Source organism: Boleophthalmus pectinirostris, unplaced genomic scaffold (genome assembly GCF_026225935.1).
Source record: "Boleophthalmus pectinirostris isolate CB_2022bp ecotype Guang Dong unplaced genomic scaffold, ASM2622593v1 HiC_scaffold_7, whole genome shotgun sequence".
Classification (NCBI taxonomy): Eukaryota; Metazoa; Chordata; class Actinopteri; order Gobiiformes; family Gobiidae; genus Boleophthalmus; species Boleophthalmus pectinirostris.
In genome coordinates, this window is record NW_026571473.1 from 10,662,830 (window position 1) to 10,682,973 (window position 20,144).

At 37.6% G+C, this 20,144-nt stretch overlaps 2 protein-coding genes across 10 annotated transcripts in view; one reads left to right on the plus strand and one right to left on the minus strand.

Annotated features, from left to right (window-relative positions):
• The window catches only part of dock7 (dedicator of cytokinesis 7), a 51,043-nt gene extending 41,805 nt beyond the window's left edge, over nucleotides 1–9,238 (plus strand). For 5 of the 8 annotated variants that reach the window (XM_055164511.1, XM_055164518.1, XM_055164513.1 and 2 more), the window contains 12 exons: nucleotides 107–207; nucleotides 582–774; nucleotides 1,241–1,384; nucleotides 1,458–1,589; nucleotides 2,534–2,548; nucleotides 3,956–4,081; nucleotides 4,161–4,250; nucleotides 4,708–4,944; nucleotides 5,216–5,359; nucleotides 5,888–5,994; nucleotides 6,078–6,245; nucleotides 7,632–9,238. In XM_055164511.1, coding sequence (XP_055020486.1) covers nucleotides 107–207; nucleotides 582–774; nucleotides 1,241–1,384; nucleotides 1,458–1,589; nucleotides 2,534–2,548; nucleotides 3,956–4,081; nucleotides 4,161–4,250; nucleotides 4,708–4,944; nucleotides 5,216–5,359; nucleotides 5,888–5,994; nucleotides 6,078–6,245; nucleotides 7,632–7,674 — 1,500 coding nt within the window. In that variant the 3' untranslated portion in view covers nucleotides 7,675–9,238. Of the gene's footprint in view, nucleotides 1–106; nucleotides 208–581; nucleotides 775–1,240; nucleotides 1,385–1,457; nucleotides 1,590–2,533; nucleotides 2,549–3,946; nucleotides 4,082–4,160; nucleotides 4,251–4,707; nucleotides 4,945–5,215; nucleotides 5,360–5,887; nucleotides 5,995–6,077; nucleotides 6,246–7,631 lie in introns of all 8 variants that reach the window. The other 3 variants (XM_055164512.1, XM_055164515.1, XM_055164517.1) reach the window with 1 other exon arrangement.
• A 1,370-nt stretch (nucleotides 9,239–10,608) lies between these two features.
• Nucleotides 10,609–19,767, minus strand: usp1 (ubiquitin specific peptidase 1). Of its 2 annotated transcripts, none has more exons than XM_055164969.1 (9): nucleotides 19,627–19,767; nucleotides 18,897–19,123; nucleotides 18,045–18,180; nucleotides 17,065–17,166; nucleotides 16,819–16,979; nucleotides 15,711–16,369; nucleotides 15,186–15,344; nucleotides 14,508–14,709; nucleotides 10,609–13,810 (listed from the first exon to the last, which is right to left on the minus strand). In XM_055164969.1, the coding sequence occupies exons 2-9, from the start codon at nucleotides 19,064–19,066 to the stop codon at nucleotides 13,069–13,071; spliced, it is 2,331 nt and encodes a 776-aa protein (XP_055020944.1). In that variant the 5' UTR covers nucleotides 19,067–19,123; nucleotides 19,627–19,767; the 3' UTR covers nucleotides 10,609–13,068. The 2 variants fall into 2 exon arrangements, with proteins under 2 accessions (XP_055020944.1, XP_055020943.1); XM_055164968.1 differs by having other exon boundaries at nucleotides 18,045–18,183.
• Between the last annotated feature and the right edge of the window lie 377 nt (nucleotides 19,768–20,144).

Genomic DNA, 20,144 nt, shown 5'->3' on the forward strand with positions numbered 1-20,144 from the left:
TATGCATTGTCATGTACTATATATACTAACAGAAAGATTTTGGGCCTTGATTTTAGATTGTTATGGTTTAAGTTCCAGTTAATATGAGCTGTGCTTTGCTCTCCAGGTTCAGGACCTTGTATTTAATTTGCACATGATCCTGTCAGACACAGTGAAGATGAAAGAGCATCAGGAAGATCCAGAGATGCTCATTGATCTGATGTACAGGTAAAGACTGCAGGCACCTTATTAGTTAGTGTTGTCATGATACAAACTAATTACAAATTGAGATTTAAATGCCCTCTAGTCTATTTCAGAATACAAAAATTAAATGTTGTATGTTTTTTTTTTCCTTTTTCATTATGTGGTTTAATACGAGTTTTAATATAGATCAATTCTATTATAAAATTATTCAGACATGGTCAAATCCTTGTCATATACATTTATTTGTCTGTATTCATACTTTTTCAAATCAGTGTCTTGTTTTAGTATTAATTAGCATCTGGGTATTGATTGCAACCCTAGTTTAAACTTGTTGCAGTATTTATTGTAAGTCTATATTCTGTGCATTGGTGTGACCTGTGGCGACTGTTGCCGTGCAGAATCGCTAAGGGTTACCAAACGTCTCCGGACCTGCGGCTCACGTGGCTCCAGAACATGGCTGGGAAACACTCAGAGAGGAACAACCACGCAGAGGCTGCCCAGTGTTTGGTACACAGCGCCGCCCTGGTGGCTGAATACCTCAGCATGTTGGAAGATCGCAAATATCTCCCTGTGGGTTGTGTCACGTTCCAGGTAAGACATCAAAGTTATTATTGCATCCACCAAATTAATGTTTTAGTTGGTTGATTAAAGTCAGTCATGACTAGGAAGTTGACTTAAAAGCAAACTAAGGAACTTTTCTGGAGGAGATTACGCCACCTTCCTGTCTCTATGGAGAGGTTATTGCTTGAATGATCCACGGTATAGCATTAAACCTATCTATTTCCATGGAGATGAGCAGGAGATGGCCACCAGGCCATGTTACAGATTAGATCTTGGCAATGATGACCCAGTTCACCGTAAGAAGACATGTTTTTGAAAGGACTTTTATAAGTAAAACCACCTGTAATTTAATAAATGCAAGACAGAAGTTTTATGCTCTACTGTAAAATATTCCAAGCAAACACCAGACAAGCAGTTGGTGAACCTCTCACCAGAAAAGGTGCACACTGCACCTTTAGATGAGAGGAACATATACTTACATGGCTTTGTATTTCAGAACATCTCTTCAAACGTGCTGGAGGAGTCTGCAGTCTCTGATGATGTGGTGTCTCCAGATGAGGAGGGCATTTGTTCTGGAAAATACTTCACAGAAATCGGTTTAGTCGGACTTTTAGAGCAGGCTGCTGCCTCTTTTTCCATGGTAAGTAACCTTTTCATACCTCCTAATCACATTTTGTGGACAAAATTCAAATTGGTCTTACTTTCTATTCTAGGCAGGCATGTACGAGGCGGTAAATGAAGTTTATAAGGTACTCATCCCAATCCACGAAGCTAACCGCGATGCAAAGAAGCTAGCCACTATTCATGGTAAACTGCAGGAAGCATTTGGGAAAATTGTTCATCAGGTAAAGACTCACCTGTTTTATTTTGCTTATCACTGTGAAACCATGCAAACATACACACAAGTAACATAATGCACAAATTCTGTTAAAGTACATTTAAAGGTCCCATATTACACTATTTTCTGATCTATTTTATTATGTAGTTTCCTTATCAGAAATATATCTGGAGTTGTGTTTTGTTTGATTCACACACGTTTAACACACAAATCCTGCATATTAAGGCTGGGCTCTTCTCTAAAACGAAATACAAGTGGTAATAAAGGAAGTGCTCCACTGTGTTTTTAAACTCCATACACCTTTACTAGAATCATTTGGATTATTTTTGCTCTGGAATTGCCAATCTCTACTAAACAAACTGTAAAAATTTTGCTGTTAAATTGAAAACCACTTCATCATAAAGTGGAACAGAATGTTTTGAGCTTTGAAGATGTAGACAGACTAATAATAAAGGATTACTCAACCATGTGAATGAAACAAAACACAGTTCCAGGTAAGTTTTTGCGAAGGTAACAATATTCTAACATGTTTAAAAGCTCACATAAATCAATTTTGCCTAATATAGACCTTTAAGTGATCCAGAATGACAAAGACAAAGCTTGGTGCAGTTTTTGAGATTTCAGCTGTTTATTTTGAGTATAATTTCTTTGTTTTACCCTTTATTATTATACCCCTGGCATGCTTTATTTATATCAGTAAAGTATGGAGCAGGAGAATATGATATTTGGAATCACAGTCAGTAGCCAGTTGTGTGACTTAAATACTGGTGTGTGTAGTTAGCGTTGGGCAGTCTGTACCAGATGAACTGCTGTTAAAGCCACACTACATTATAATGATGGTGTTTCTTCCTGTGGCTTTCTTGGGGCTGGTTCTTCTGGCCTAACACCAGTTGTGGTACATGTGAGTGTGCTTGCTGTGTTCACATGTCCTGTATTTTCTTTGTCACACAGAGTACTGGCTGGGAGGTAGGTGGCTAACTGGTATCTGCTTGGCCCTGCTCATTTTGTTTAATGTTTTTGTATTTGATTTCTCATCTTGTTTGCTAGCTTTGGGCGTTCTTTTGCTCTATTTGCTTTGTTACACACATCAAATTCATTAACATCTGCAGACATGTGCACTGTCTGCCCCCTGCTGGGGACTTTCCCTCTGTCCTCCCTCCTCTGGCTGTGCAGAGGAGAGGTAACTCGATGTAACAGTGTTGTCAGGCTGTGCATGGCAGCCTCAGTGTGACTTAAATGACCAAGATGTCAGTGAATGCATCACCTGCACCCCCTCACTCCTCTGTCACTGTCAGTCCAGCTCTCATCACCGCGTCTCACGTCAAAGCCAGGGCTCGATTTCAACTGCTTCAAACAGAGGGAAAGTAAAGCCTCTTATAGCTCACCGGTGCAGCTCTGGTCAAAGAACCACATTATTTCAGGATGATTTTAATAGTTATTTAATTGTATTTTTGCAGAATTATGTATTTGTTTGTTCCAATGGTTTATTTTATTTGAACACTTAACTCTCAGTAAATCGATCCCTGATTTTTTTCCCCATACATTATTCTTTTTAACAGTATTAACATTATTATTTTATTGCATGGACTGTGAGACACTTTGTTTACCTCTTGACTGCACTGTGGGTGCATGGTGTGTTAAAGGAACTCAGTTTTAACTCTTTACTCTTCTCTTTGCATGGTATTGATTTAGCTTATGTTTTTCAAAATGGTGACGGTTTTCTGTTGTCAGTATTATTTTATATTATGTTTTTTTATTCTTTGGTGGCGCCAAATCCTGATTAAATTTGTTCTGTTTTCTCCTTTTTGATTACCCTGGTTGCTGATCCTAACTTCCCACTTTACTTAATTGTGTCCTTTGGTAAGTTTTGAGGGGCTCTTAAAACTTAAAACAATCTGTAATGCTATTGTCAGATGATGGGTCGTGGGCTTCAGACTTAAAATCATCACACTTTACAAGTCTAATGCACTTTCTCTATTGCATCAAATTTTTGAGGGTTTTAAATCACTTGTCTTAAGTTTCTATTTGGTCTCCTTTAACTATTTATTTTTATATTTTATCTACTATTGTTTTATTTTTCTTATCATATTATTTGAATCGACTGAATTGTATTAGGCATCTGGTGTTATTTGGTGTATGTTGTCAATGTTAGGTTGAGATTTTTGGGGGGAAAATTTTATATCCGTTTAGTGTTGATGGTGCAGTTTACTGATCTTGGATTTCATCTTATATATAAGTAACCAAAATGTACATTGCACTGTAAATATTCATGATATTTTGCAGCTTACAGTAACAAAGCTACTACGCTAATTCAGTGGTAACAACATAATTTTCTGGATATTAATATTTTGACTTTTCTTGCAGGACGGAAAGCGCATGTTTGGTACTTACTTCAGAGTTGGATTTTATGGCTCAAAATTCGGTGACTTGGATGAGCAGGAGTTTGTTTACAAAGAGCCAGCTATCACCAAACTGGCAGAAATCTCACACAGGCTAGAGGTGAACAGGAATTACAGCATTTGAACTATGGAGGTTTGCAGATTTGTCTGTGAATAATTAACACTTTTTTGTATTTTAGGGTTTCTATGGGGAGAGATTTGGAGAAGACCAGGTAGAAGTCATTAAAGACTCCAACCCAGTGGACAAATGTAAACTGGACCCAAATAAGGTGAGTTCAATAGAAGAAACGAAAGAAACATATAAGGGGGTCTTCATGGTTTATAATGGTTATTAAATAGACTGCAGATAAAGTGATAATTATTAAAATGTAGACCATAAAAGCAAAGTCTACCTGATCTATCTTTATTTTATAATCAATCTGAATGTCTCAATATTTTTTTGATCTAAATAAATGTCTTATATTAATTCATTATTTGGCTGCATCCTGTACCATTTGTATAATAAACATCGATGGAGTCATCTTTTGCTTCAGTGGCTATAGATATGTTAAATATCATGGAACATTCTTGACTTCTCCATGGTGACAAGCAGGTTGTTGGCCATCCACTAGTAAAATAGTACTGTGTACCTTTAAATAAATTCAACAATGAGCGTCCCTAAAGCATACATAAGTGTTTACACCGGGAATCATGAGTGACAGAAACAAAAATGCTTTTTGTCCATAGGCCTTCATCCAGATCACGTATGTGGAGCCGTATTTTGACACGTACGAAATGAAGGACCGCATCACGTACTTCGATAAAAACTACAACCTGCGACGCTTCGTGTACTGCACCCCCTTCACTCTGGATGGGCGAGCTCACGGAGACCTGCACGAACAATACAAACGCAAAACCATCCTGACCACCTCCCACGCCTTCCCCTACATCAAGACTCGAATCAACATCATCCACAAAGAGGAGGTGAGTCTAGACCTGTCATAACAAATTTTGATATGCAATATACTGATGAAGAAAATATAGATGATAACATGCATGAATCACTCCAAATACAACTCCAAGATGGGGAACAACTATACTGTGGTTAAAAGCTCTGAAAAGTTGTTTTGGCATAATAAGTCAGATTTAACTAATTCAAGTACAGTCTGTTACCAATCACTTTTGCACAAGTATTTACTATAGACTTGATATTATGTTTAGTATATCATAGTTTTACATTCCATTTTTGTTCCAGATAATCTCCACTCCCATCGAAGTAGCCATTGAGGACATGCAGAAGAAGACGCAGGAGCTGGCCTTTGCCACTCACCAGGACCCTGCTGACGCCAAGATGCTTCAGATGGTCCTGCAGGGATCAGTGGGCACGACAGTCAACCAGGTGAGGATAGGGTTATTTTAGGGAGCTGTACTCAATGAGTTAGCTATTCCCCTTTCCTTACACATTTTAAGCATTATTATTCTAATTATTCACTGTGATGAATTTATAAGTTGTCTCGCAACTTTGAGTCACACCACTGCTAACAACAACTAGTATGTTTGTATTTATTTATTTGTCAGGGACAATGCAACCATGCATAGTTACAAAACAAAGCTTGCTGCTGTTGCGATGATAGGAGGTGTTAATTTTCAAGTCAGTTATTATTAGATGCAGACAGCACTCATTTTGACCCTGAGAGCTTTTATAATACGTCTTTACTTGCACACAACAGAATCAGTGTTTATCACAATCTTACAATTTCACCAAAATAGCTGATCTTCCTGGGGATGAGCTCACGATTACATTTTTGTCACCATATCACACAGCCGTAATCTTAAGTTTAAATATCAGATGATTAACCGTATCTGATCAATTGTACTTGATTATTTGTTTTCATAAATACGAGCATCTGTTTTGATTGTCCGTCAGGGTCCTTTGGAAGTAGCTCAAGTTTTCCTGTCAGAGATTCCCAGTGATCCTAAACTATACAGACACCATAACAAACTACGGCTCTGCTTCAAAGATTTCACTAAGAGGTATGTGGACAAATTCACTGTAAATCAGTGTCAGGAATGCATTCTAACTAAAATATGTCATGTCTATTTTTCTAAACTCAAAGGTGTGAGGATGCTCTGCGCAAGAACAAGAGCCTGATTGGGCCAGATCAGAAAGAGTACCAGAGGGAACTGGAGCGGAACTACCATCGCCTGAAGGAGGCGCTGCAGCCTCTCATCAACAGGAAGATCCCACAGCTTTACAAACCTGTCTTGCAGGTCAACGCACACAGGTGAGACGCAACGCCACACCACTTCACAGCTCTCACGCTCGTGGTAATTCAAGTAAAATAAGATGGAGGTTTTACGGTTGTGTTTTAGCTTTATTTTTAACTCTAAAGTGGAACTAAACACTTAATCTACTAAACTGTATACATCATGTTTTAACAGCATTGTTTACTGTTGCTAGTTCTTTTTCCAATTTTAATGTAAACTTGGTTAGACCTGTTTGACCAATCACACTGTTCCTTTTACCTCCTGGCACCACCCCTTCTCATCCCTCTATAGTTTCTATAGTCCTCAAGTACAGGGTTAGTCCTACTTAATGGTACATGTACACAATTACTTGTTTGGGCTTGGTTTGAGTGGTTTAGTTTTGATGTAGACTTGGTTTTGTCCTCTTCAATCCTGATTTATCCCTGGTCTAGTCCAGGTTTACTTCCAGGTTCAGTCCCAGTTTAAACCTAATTTTGGTTTTATGTGTAAGTGTGAACGCATCCTTAATGAGTTCAAATTTAACTTTGATTTCATTTAAGTTGTAGGAATTAAATGCTTTTATTTTACCTTTGTAATGACCCAGCAGCAAACGGACAACTTGATCAGGTATTTGGATATTGTGATGGATTGCCTCTGTATGGTCTGTCTGGCTTTGAGAGTTCGTTCAGCTGAAATTTATCAGGCCACAGACACCAAACGTTGCATGTTATTGTTTAACATGGAACAGTCATTCTCTCATCAAATATTGCATGTGCACCAAAGTGTACCAAAGAGCATCAGAACCTAGACACTATGTCTCAACATAACCCCCTGCTCTGCATTTTCCCAATGCCCAAAAGGTAAAGTGAGTCCTTCACTGTCCTGGATTTAATGAAGAAACTTTGTCTGTGTTTGTCCAAAGTGGTGAAGTCATGCGCTCGTCACGACCTTCATGCATCTGCAGGCTGCATGAGAATGTGCAATGTCCAACTAAGATATAATATAGACCTAGATATATATAGGTTACCAGCACAAAGCATCGGGAGTGAATGAATAAAGCACACATTTGTAAATCGTCTATAGACAGTAAGACATATATATAGATGAATGAACAAGCCAATTTTCAGATGATAATCATTCTATAATAGTATTTAATACAGATGAGAGGCAACCCAGTTCAAAAGCTGATTTCTGTTGGGAGTTCATAGGTCTAGTCAATAATAGAAATGAATGATCAGGCTGAACATTTGTGCATTCACCTTTTGGATATTTCATCACAAAGTACAGTGTTATCAATAGAAAAATCTGTCTCTTGCCCCCATCTATGACATTACATTAAATAATCTGAAAACCACCAATTAAGCTGGAGCAATCCTTCTCTCCCTTTACTTAATTATTAATATTTGTTTCTTTTTTTTTTGCAGAGATTCCTTCAGCCGATTGAGTCTTCGTAAACTCGACATCTGAGGAGGAAGAGAGGGTATATGAGACACTTTGCAATATTAATTTATTTGAGTGTAAATATGTTTTTAAGTTGGTCAGTGTTCTGAGAGAAAGTCTATTGTGTTGGAGCTTGGTACGTCATTCCAGTGTCTTGATTTGTTTACACAGACTGTTACACAATCAGAAGCTTGAACAAATGGATCTCACATGTTAAAAAAAAAGTTATCTTGACTTTTCACTTAAAGGTGCACTGTATAATTGGGGGTGTTACTGCTTTACCTGTAAGTAATGTTCCATAGTAAGACATTCATCTTATTTACTTCCACGAAGAATAGCAGCTCACAGTAAGAATGTTTTTAATGTGTGTTTTTTTTTAGCAATAATAACATCTGAATCCGAATAAATACAAAATAAATCACTTTAATGCCATACTGTGGGACATTCCAGCCAAAGAAATAGTATCTCCACAGGGACCAACAATGGACCCACAAGCTGAAAAGTTACATTTCTCTTAAAGGTACTTTGTAAGTGAAGATGTTATTGCTTTACTTGGAATGTTCCATTCTAAGGCATTAAACTTATTTCCTTCCGTGGAGACAAGCAGCAGACGCCAACAGATCAGCTTACAGAGCAGATCAGTTGAGAGGCGAATCCGCTCACAGTAAGAATACATGTTTTCCCATGTGTTTTTGAGCAATAAATACATCTAAAACTGAGTAAATGCTAAATAAATCAGTGTAATGCCATATTGTAGGACATCGAGGGCAAAGCAATAACATCTCTATGGGAACCTACTGATAGTTAAACCCCCAAGCTGAAAAGTTACATTTCACTTCAAGGTGATGATGTTATTGCTTTACCTGTAATGTTCCATAGTAAAGCATTAAAATTATGTACTTCCATAGAGACAAGCAGGTGATGCCAGCAGACCAGTTTATAATATCAGGTCTGCTGAGAGGCGACCCCATTCAGTGTAAATAAATATACATGTTTTCATTTTGTTTTGTAACAATAAAGGCACCTGCAATGTAATAAAGATGAGATACTGTAGATAACTTTAATACTATACCATGAAACATTACAGGTAAAGCATCAGCAACATCTCCAAGGAGACTGATTGCAGACTCCAAAGCAGAAAGTTACATAGTGCGCCTTTAAACCTTTTTTCTGTTTTCTCTGATTGTTGCTAAGAGACGTTCATTTCACTTCAACAACTGCTGCCTTGAAGAGCACCTGAATGCATAACAAGAATGCACAATTACTGCTTTATCAGTTCATAAAAGTGCCAAATCTGTAATTCTCGCCAAATGTTTCCTCAAGAGGAACTATTTTAAAGAAATCAAGGTGTCTTCTTAAGTTACCAGTGTACCATGTGTCAAAACTTATTTCTTGTGTGCACTTTTTATGGTGTAGCAATGCATTTTTAGACTTGAAAGATTATGTAAACAAAGGTGAAGAAAAAACATGCAAAAAGGTATTCTATTATTTATCATGATGCATCAGTGTTTTGTTTGGTACTTGCAACCTGTATAATTTTTAGTTTTGTTTTATTTTACATATTTTACTAAATAAATATTTTAATGTTGGACCATTGTTGTCTGTTTTATGAAGCCTATTTCATATTTACCAAAATATTATCAGCTGTAGTATTGTATGTATTAGTAGTAGTTCTGATGAGGTTTTGATTCTTATGCAAGGATATAGATTCACATTTTAATACATATTGAAAGACATTTTTTATATTTTAGTTATATCTGAACGTTTCAAGTTTTAGCTGAGGTGGAACAAAAATAATAATATCCTCCATAATGCAAAGCTAACATTATTATAGGATAGTATCGGAGCTGGCTGTTAAACTCAGTTAACAGGAGTCCTAATAAGTAAGGATGGTCGATATATCGGTCATAGTAGGGCAGCTCGATTATGGAAAAAATAATTACCACGATTGTTTTGATCAATATTGAAATCACGATTATTCAAAAGATAGTAATACAATGCATAAAACAACAACAACAACAAAACACTTTTGTGTGTCCTCAGTCCTCCTCCGGCTGGAGAGGTGACGCTGCAAAACTGTTGTCTTTGTCACAGTCCTTAATGAAGGTCAGCAAGGATTCACTCTGTGTTTTAGAGCAGAGTTTACTCACTGTTTTTATCGTATGAGTGACATCAGCGCACCTGACAGGAAGAAAGTTGTGTGTGTACATACATGAGCAACCGTGCTGTGAATTGGCCCACCTCCTCCAACTGGGCCAAAGTCCCAAAAATGCTGCGCCTGGGCACAGACTGATTGTGCTCCCACTGGACAAATGTACCTCGCTTTAGGGGTGAGCCGTACTTGGGCACAATTCTTAAGTCCTAGTGTGACTGCACCCTAAATCGTTTCAACCCGACTATATGAGTTTAGATATCATTTGACACCCAAATCCAAATCATGATCAAAATTCTATAAATTTCACAGCCTTAGGTCCCAGTATCAATGCTGACTCATGTACTTTTTGCACTACCCAATTCTGTGTGTCCTTTTTGATCAGACTAATCAAAATGGAAGTAGAAGACCATTATGGCTTTATGTTTACACTTTTTAAAAAGTATAATATTCCATATAAATACATATTATTTTACAAAAGTGAAAAGTTATTTATTTCAACTTCAAAGTTATGGGCCTTGCTATGTATTTAAAAAGCTACATATCGCTATTGCTGAGTGTTGGTTATTGGAAACAGCAGCAGGCCAAATTTCAGATGTCTGTATTAACACAAAATCCATATGAACACAAAATCCATATGAACCCATCCCTCATAATAAATAAACTAAACTAATAGTACAGAAGGATTTTTATGCATTTTAATACAATACAAAGCTCATTGGTATCAGCAGAAGAACAAGATTTTACCACATTATTTACTTTGTAAGACTGGTATGAGCCTTTACAATCAAACAAGCACACATTTAACATCACTGAGGTAAAGAGTTTTATTGCTTCTACAGCTGCGACATCAGGTTTGAATAAATTCATTGTTACATAGCTGGTATTGTACAGGGTAAATAAGCTTAATGAACAGAAGATTTGCTTTATAAATATGACAAATAAAACCATACCCGTCATAATTAAAACAGATCCTGAGAGGTGAGAAAATGCATTTAATTAACAGAGGTAATATATATAGCTAGACTAGCACACTTTTAAAACACACATGGAGACAATACTGGAGACTGGCTGAATAACATTGGTCATATATTTAACAGAAATTAGTATGAGATTCTTAGTTACACAGTAGTCTAAAAGAAACTCAGTATAGAACATCTTTAAGGCACTTTTATTTACATTAGTAAGTGTGCACTAAATGTTAAAATGACAGGTTTATAAGCAAGATAAACTGAACTAATCACATTTAGAAAAATATATTTGTTTAAACAAGGTCCAAGGACAATGGTACATGTACTAAGCCTAGATACTGTGCCTGTTATACTATTTTTACACTGCTGCATGAAATTGGAAAAGGAAAATTAGTTTGCTTGTAATTATTGTTAAATATTTTCTTCTCTATTTAAAGGTGTGCTTTGTAACTTTTCTGGGTGAGAGTCTGCTACCTGCTTGTCTCCAATAATCACAATAGAGACAAGTTAATGGTAAGATCTGTGGAGAAATAAGCCTGTACATGGTAAGAATGAATGTTTTCAGTGTATTTTTGAGCTACAGAACACATGTAACTGAACAAATGCAAAAGAGATATGTTAAATGCAACACTGTGGAACATTCCAGGCAAAGAAATAAATATAAAAAATAATGGATCCATGGAGACAAGCAAGTAACGGACCCTCAACCTAAGAAGTTACAGTCCACCTTTAATATATTACCTCAAAAACCTTGTGTCAAATGCTTGAGAATGGTATGTCAAGTTACATTCATTGTTAGAATTTGTGTAGAAAAAGTTAGTTACTGTCTTTGCTACTGGGAAATCTCTTGAAATGTGTCTTAAAATAAGGAATGTTTGAATAAAGAGGGATACAGCTGTCTGATATTATTTGGAATTCATGGCTGATTTTGGTTTGTTAAGCATTTATAATGACATAGAGGTACTTCTGTCTGAAATTTAAATGATATTTGAAAATTACCTTAATTCGAATAGAAAAGGAGAATTCACTTTATTCTCTGCAGCACGAGAAAAAAATCATTTGCTCTGTGAGATAGAGATTAGAAAAAAAACTGGTCAATAGAGGGTGGCAACAAAAATTCTAATTGTACTAAATGGAATGAATGTTCAAAAGTGCTTTTCAAATTTGCAAAAAACGGGCTAAAAAAAACAAAAAAACAACAACACACACACACGAAAGAACCCAGGAGACAGAATATAACAATATAACTGACAGCAAAGCCAGTGCATATAAAGTTACATTAAGAATACAGCAAATGTCTTATTTAAAGGCCCTGGTTTACAGACTATCAAAAAGACTAGAATAACAGACTTGAACATCTTTGAAAGCTTTGACATTTCAGTCCCTGGATACAAGTCGAGAGAGATTTCAATACCACTTTATAATAACTGCGACTCAAATGTCTGCCTTATTTGCATGAACACGTATTTAAAAGGTGCATTGCGTAACTTTTCTGGTGGAGGGTCCGTCAAACGCTTTTCTCCGTGGAGCTGTTATTGGAGATTTATCTGGAATGTTGCACGGTATGGTGTTAAACCTTTCTATCTCCATGGAGACCAAACCTGACCAAGCTCACAGTCAGAATGCCTGATTTTCTAGGTATTTTTGAAGCATTTTTAATGTCACACTGTGGAACATTTCAGGCGGAGCAATGACATATGCATAGAAACAAGCAAGTGAGGGATCCTCGACCAAAAAGTGACATAGTCCATAATGAAATAAAGGTGCACTAATAGTTTATAGTAGGGCTGTTGTCCTTTAGACGATTAATTTCACGTCTTACCAATCTATAGATTTAAATGGGTCTATTATTTAAACTCAAGATTGACAACTTTATAAAGTTGTTTTTACATTAATTCTTGCAGGTGTAGTTTTGAGTGCAATCCGGTTTCAGATCCACAGAGATACACAATAGTTTTGAAATCCTTTGCCACGCCCCCTTCTTAATCAGCTAATGAAATAAAATTGCAGCCCTAGTTTGTTAAGAATGATCCAGGCTAAGAAACCATTTAATTTATACCCTAAGTATTTACCAAGCCTGAATCACTCTTAAACGATTTCTCATTATGACTCAACTCTTTGTTCACCTTAATTAGTCTTAATAAAGCATGTAGGTAAGAAATAAAGTGTTATCGAAACTCTGCGCTGACAGCTTATGGCTTCCACTGTAATGTTCACAATATTGGCACTGTTGTTTTATTAAAAATTTGTTACCACGTCACCCTGGCAACAGTTACTATGCCTACTATGTCCGTTTTTTCACTGTTTGCGCGTCCGTCTATAGAACAGCAGGTATGGCGTGGACGAGGAGGCGGTTTCGGGGGAGCAGGCTCTTAAAAAGTCATCTTCGTCGAACATTCTCACCTCCGAATCGTCAAAAAGCATCCATTTCCCCTCGTAATCCAAAAGCTTGCTCAGGGCCTTGCTTTCCGAGGCTTTCTCATCGGACGCCGTCTTTTCTGTAGCGTCTTGTGAATCCTGTACTTTCTTAAGTCCTGTTTCGACGTTCTGCCCCGCACTGCCCAAAGTCTTCCTCCTCTTCGTCCCCTCCGATGTGTTTTTATTATTATCTTGTTTAAGTTCACACGCAGACAAACTCCTCTGCCCACCCAAGAGCCCCACGCCTTCAGAAGTCTTTTTACTCCTGGTTTTCCCTATAGCGCCTCCTGTCTGCGCTCTGGAGAATGACACCTCTCCGTCGTCGTAATCCAGGGCTTCCTCTTTCACCTTTTTCTCCGTTTTTTCTTCTTTCTCCGCCTCCTCTGGCCGCTCTTCGTCCTTGTCTTGCGGGGACGAGAGTTTCATGTCTCTCAGGTCGGACATGCGCACGAAGGCGGTGTAGTGCCCGCTGCTGATGGTGACGCCGCTGTGCATGACCACGGCGAACAGCTCGTAGTTCTGGCCATTCGCCGAGCGTCGTGTGCACCACTCGTCCAGACACAGGTTTAAGGGGGTCTGCAGAGGAGTGTTGACTTTGGAGAGGCCGGCGTACAAGTCCAGACTGAAAAAATATGAAGAAAAAACATAGCTAAGTTCTGATCTTACAGATGTGTTACAGATTTGCTTGTATTATGCGTTTTATTCAACTATTGATTAATAAACAAAAGCTACCACAATAAATTTCATTTTCACTATACTACATCCAATAATCAAAAATCGATCAAGTCCGTGACGTTGATGCAATTGAAACTGTAACCCCACTGTGAAGTGATTTTGCTAGACTGTCATTAGCCACTTATTATTTGATCAAAAGCACTATTAAAGGTGCACTGGGTAACTTTTCTGAATGCCATTGCTCTCTGTGGAATGTCCCACAGTATGATATTTAACAGCTCAACAATACCTAGAAAAACAGGCTTTCTGACTGGGAGCAGGGTCACCTCTCCACAGATGACCTCTAACTCGGTCTAGTTTGGTCTCCACGAAGATAAAAAGGTTTAATACAATGCTGTGAAACATTCCAGACAAAGCAATGACATCTGCATGGAGAAAAGCTTTTGCTGGACCCTCCACCAGAAAAAATACATTTAAAGCAACACAACCCAATGAAGACGATCTACAGAATTTTTGAGTTTTCTGCAAATAGATATCAAAGACAGAACAGAAATAATTGCTAATCCAAAAACAAATTTAGCCTTTTTTAAATGATCATCTTTAATTATTTCACTTTTTGAAGACAATACATGCTGATGACTTACTCGAGTGTGTTTGCAGAGAAGCGTTTGAGGTGAATGGTGACGATCTCTGGGGTTTTGTCAAACAGCAAACTCCTCTCGGCCTCAGTGTAGTGATGGCACGTCTCGCAGAAATACTTGTCCTCTCCAAAGATGTGCTCCACCGACGCAAACTGACCAATCGCCCAGTTCAGGGTCTTCAGTTCTGGTTTGGGGTCTGGAGAGACTGCAAGTAACAGCATAGAGTAAATAAAAGGTCTTACACACAGAAATAGCATCTTATGAATAGTAACAAACCAGTGTGATTGAATAAACTAATTATTAAACCAATATTAAACAAAATGACTATATTCAAACAATATTATGGCAATCAAAAATATGCTAAAACATGGCGTATTAGTTTACACTGCAAACTTAAGTTATTTATTTAAGACTAGAATCTCAATATATACAATTGTTTGAAAGAGTACTCTGTAGTTTCTTTTCTTTAACGCGTATCAGTTTCAACTTGTATTTTATTATTATTAAGACTCAAATTCAAATTTTGCTTTCTCCAACAACTCTAAAATTATAAATTTTTGACATCTCCCGCAGCTAGTAATATTTTTATTTGCTAGCTAAATAAATACTAAACAAATATACAGATTATTACAGTATTAAACCTAGCATATGAATAAAAGTTAAGCCAGAGCATGTCCTTACTTTCCGACAGGTCCTCTGGGCTGGGGGGCTGCTCGTCCAGCACAGGAACACTGATGTCCTGGAAGTCCTCTCTGCGCTCAGTGAAGCTCTCACACTCCAGACAACGGGTCCTCAAAACCAGCTGCCCCTGGAACAGGTGCTCCATCAAGTCCAACACGGCTGAACAAAGAAAGGAAAACAGTGAAGACATATTTACATTTTAAACTGGTCTGAAACATGTACTGCTGCCTTGCATAAGCAGAAAGTTTAATTTGTTTTTCCATTTCTGAGCAACCATCATAAACTCTGTCTTCTGTTTGGGTTTATAACTGTATTGTGCCAGATTTGTGCTACATTTTGGACATTGTTGTATCTAAAAATAAGACTTTACAAAACAAGTAGAACAATAATTGAATATTACTTACTGCTTCTTACATTACCAAAAACAAATCAAGTAAATGGAAGCAATGCCAACATGTTTACCAAATACAATCAAAACAGGACGATTATTTTTTATAGTCAATTAATCATTGCAGCCCTACATACCATCTGTCTTTGTTGAGTCCTCTTCAGCTTTTGTGTCCAGTGTGGCCTCTTTACTCTCCTCCACACTCTCCTCCGTCTTCTCCTCTGTCTCCTCTTTTCCTTGGGTTTTAGCTGTAATGGAACTGATCCGTCCAACACTGCGGAACTTTGAAAATATACTAGGCTGTTTCCTGGAGGGTCTGAGCCAGCCTAACTTAGCTCTCTTCTTCCTTTTCCCATCTGTCTCTTTTGTAGTTTTTTCAACCTCATTTTCATCCTCTAGGCTCATCCCTTCAGTATTCTTTTTCTCCAGCTCTCCATCCTTGCCCTGAGCAGACTCTATTGGAGAATCATTTGAAGATTTTCTCTTAGACCGAGTTTGTACAGTACTCCCACTCTCCTCCTTCTCCCCATCTGAAGATTTTGACTGGACAGATTTTGGTTTCTTCTTGGCATTCCCAGCTTCTGTATCACTTTTTCGTTTTCCGTTGACTTGTCCATCCTCTTCTGTGGAGGTCTTGGAATTTTCCTGTTTAACCTCAGGCACAGTGTTTTTCTCCTTCTCCAACTCCTGCTCCTTTTTTATGGTGTCACAGGCCTCGTGCAGATATCCCAAGATGCACTGCAGCACCTCCTGAGCGTCATGTTGGAGGTAGCCTTCATACATGGGGTTGAGCTGCCTGTAGGACATAAAATATTATATTTTACTTCAAGTGAGAATACTATAGGGAAGGGGCGCTTAAACTTTTAACTTTTTAGTACCACCCAATTCTATAACAAAAATATTCCAAGTTTAAGGATGGTTCACACATGGTCCTGATTTGAGGACAGTTTAGTCATGATGTAGACTTGGTTGGTCTTGTTATAATCCTAATTTAGGCCCTGTCCATATTTATTTCTGGGTTTAGATTCGTCAGAGTTTTAATGTGGCATAGTGGTTCTAAACAAAGAGCTTGTACTAGTAGTCCTATTTTAAACCTGGCTAAACCCTCATTTGAAACTGCTCTAATCCTGCTACAGACTGGTTTAAATCAGGTGGTACATGGAAATAAAACAAATATTTTCTTGAAGAGACTTTGGTGTGAAATCTTTGAGAACCACTAGTATAACTGTATAAAGTTATGCTGACCTGAGTGTATTGAGTATTTTCCGAGGAGGCGTGGCCATGTCTCCCTCTGTGAAGCCATCGGGGTTGAGGAGAAAACTGGACTGTAGCTCCTCCACTGAAGTGATGAGGCTATTAAAGCTACAGAGGAGATCTATGTGGGGCGGAACGGTCTCCTCTTCTGTCTGTGAAAAGAAGATAAAAGACAAATGTTAAAAAACTAAAAATAATAAACCAGACTTTATATAACACATGATAAAGTACACCAACCTCTTCAGGTTTCTCGCCTTCATCTTTTGTTTTTTCTTTCTTCTTGGAGAGGCTGTGCAGTTTCTTGATGCCTTCTCTAAGCCCTGGACAGTGGTACAGCACCTACAGTATAAATGATAAAACAGAGATTATTTTTTCAAAATCAAAATGAACATGAAACAGAGAAGTCAAATTCTAATAATTGCTTAAAAAATAAAATATAAAATTGAATATATAAGAGATTATAACTTCAAAGAGGTAAATTTCAGTCTTCCAATATTAGTTCTTATTAAAAGACAACAATGGTCTGTTAAAAAAAAAAAAAAGTTTTATTTTCTAGTCAGAAATCAATCTAAAATTTACAAATTAAATTATACGAAGAAAAAAAACAACGATGCAGATACTTGTATATAGCACTGAATGATAAGTATGCAAACTTTCAAGGTAACAACATTGTAAAAGTTCAAAACATTGTTCTTAGTTGTGGTAAATTAAGCAAATGATCAAAGCTGTACTTGGCTATTTTCAGTTTAGCAACACTGCTGGCAGCTGTTTTACCTCATCACATTTACCTAAACAAGCAAACAAACATGATGTGGGTACTGCACCCTGCACCCTCATGTACTTTACGAAAATGTGGAGTAGTTAATTTAAGTGCAGTGTGGGTACTGAAACAGGGTCACGGCTCTACACAACACTTCATACTATACACACTATCAAATTTCAGAGCCCTAAAGGGGAAATATAAGCCTCTCTGTAACAAATACCATTAAAAACGTGAAAAAAAGGAAGTGGGTTTAAAACAGGTGCAGTGTTCAGAATACGCTTAACTTCCAGCACTATAAACCATAAAGGCAATCTGATAACATCTAACACAACAATACTTAAAAAAAAAACAGCATGCATCAGCTTGTAGCAGCTACAATCTTAAATCAGGATAGTGCTGCCTGAAAATACAGCTGCCACTCAAATGTGCACAAACCTCAAACTGACAGTGTTACCTGCAACACGCTGTTCAAATAACAGGTGTTTCCTAAGTTGTTGAAGCCAATGAACGGCACCAAGCTTTCCTTCTTCTCCAGAGACAAAAGGAAGCTGGGAGATGGCGGGCAGGGGCCAGGGACGACTTGGTCACAGCTGCTGAAAAGAATGAAAATTGACAATATTATATATATATATATATATATATATATATATCTACAATCCTGGTATATAGAAATAGATTATAGAAGAGAGAGGAGGCTATGTCATACTGTAGAGTAGTCTGCTATTTAAAAAACATATCAACAAAGAAAAATGAAACTTGCAATGTCATCTTCCAAACAGAAAGTCAAATTTCAGTAACTTTCCAAACTAGTAAAGTAAACTTTACAGTCTCTTTGTGATATTTTAACCTACACCAAGACAGGCACATTAATGAAATTTCAAACTAAAATTTGACACAAAGGGAAACAATCAAGTTTTGATACCAATATTATTTTCTAAGTAAATAATAATGTAATTTCTTTCATTAATACTACACTGTGGTCTTCGCTAACTTACTTCCAATACAGATAAAAAGACAACAAAAATCTGAAAAAGTGAAATGTTGTCCCTTTTGTGACTTTTAGTATCATTTTAAATTATAATTTAACTCTGGGTTTCAGTACTTTTGGCAACCATAGCATCTTATAATTCTTATGACTGATAGCAATAACAGTGTCTGAATATTGTCATCAGTATAATCCACATACATATGATTTTGTCCTTAACTGAATTGTCCTCGATAAACACAGCCAGCGTACTGCTACATTGTAATAACAGAACATAAAGTATTGTTTACTGTTATGAATGACCCACACAGCCGGGCTTACCTCGGCTCCTGCTCCACTGGTTCTGCCGTTTTGGGCTCATCGGCCACGGGCTCAGAAAAATCCAATGCCCGCTTGGTTTCCTTCTTATGGAAAAACTTCAGGGACAGTTTATTCTTTTTTATGGGGCTCCCCAGCGTCGCAACAACCGTGTCTCCCTGAAGGACTGGCATCTTTTCTGAACTTTGTGAAGACTGGGTCAGTTTACATGGAAGCAACAGCGAACCTCACTGTTCAAAAGTGAAAATACAACGTAAATAGATTAGGCGCCATCAGAGTTTGGAAGGAAACCAAAAGTGCGCATGTAAAGTCAAACAGATCTACTATACACAAGTGATTTCATCCACAAGAATTTATGTTTAAAGCGCTTTTCTGTCTAACCTGCGAGATAGTGAGACTATTGTGCTATTATATAACAGATTAGCAGGCTAACGCTAACTTTCTGTTGTCATTGTCCGCTCAGTGATTCTATCAAACTGCTCCGTATTGGCGACTACTAGCAAAATAAAAGAACTGATCGCTTCCCTGTGTGTTAAGTAATACTCGCAAAGCAGGTCTAATTCAGAAAAATAGCACATTTTGCACCCAACCCAGTAACTAAAGTGGGTCAAAACGGTGTGGTGTGGTGAAGGAGTGGGAGGAGAGGCAACACGCTGCTCCAACACAGAACATCCAGAAACCTCTACGACCAACTACAGCTACAAAAAAAGAGGTTTAACAGCCAAATGCTTACCACTGATTGTCATCTCTACTTGCAGTTCAGTAGATCTTACACACTATCCCACATTGTTGCCAAGTCAAGTTTATTTTTGATGAAATTTCAGAGCTGCCGCAGAAGTTGGCGCTTTTTCCTTCTGCAAAGACCCAATGCCCACAACATTGCCGAAGACACGCCGGGCACGTAGACACATTATTCGACAGAAATGCGTAGATAATAGACGTATCTGTAGATACACACGTTGTAATTGGTCACAAAAATGTAAAACGAGCTAATAAATTGTATAAAAATAATAATTCGAAAATAAGCCACGGAATTTTGCAGGCACAACAACAGGCAACTACGGGGTCCTTTACGGAAACCATTTTTGTAGTTTTTGGCAACGAAGTAACTTGCGCTTCAAGGTGTGTTTTACGACGAAAATAAACGCTAACTTTGTGGTAAACACGCATTTGTTTGTTTAAGTTTTGTATTGTAGAGACGTAAGTATTATGCTCTCTGACGTTTTTACTCAGTCAAAATTATTGGCGGTA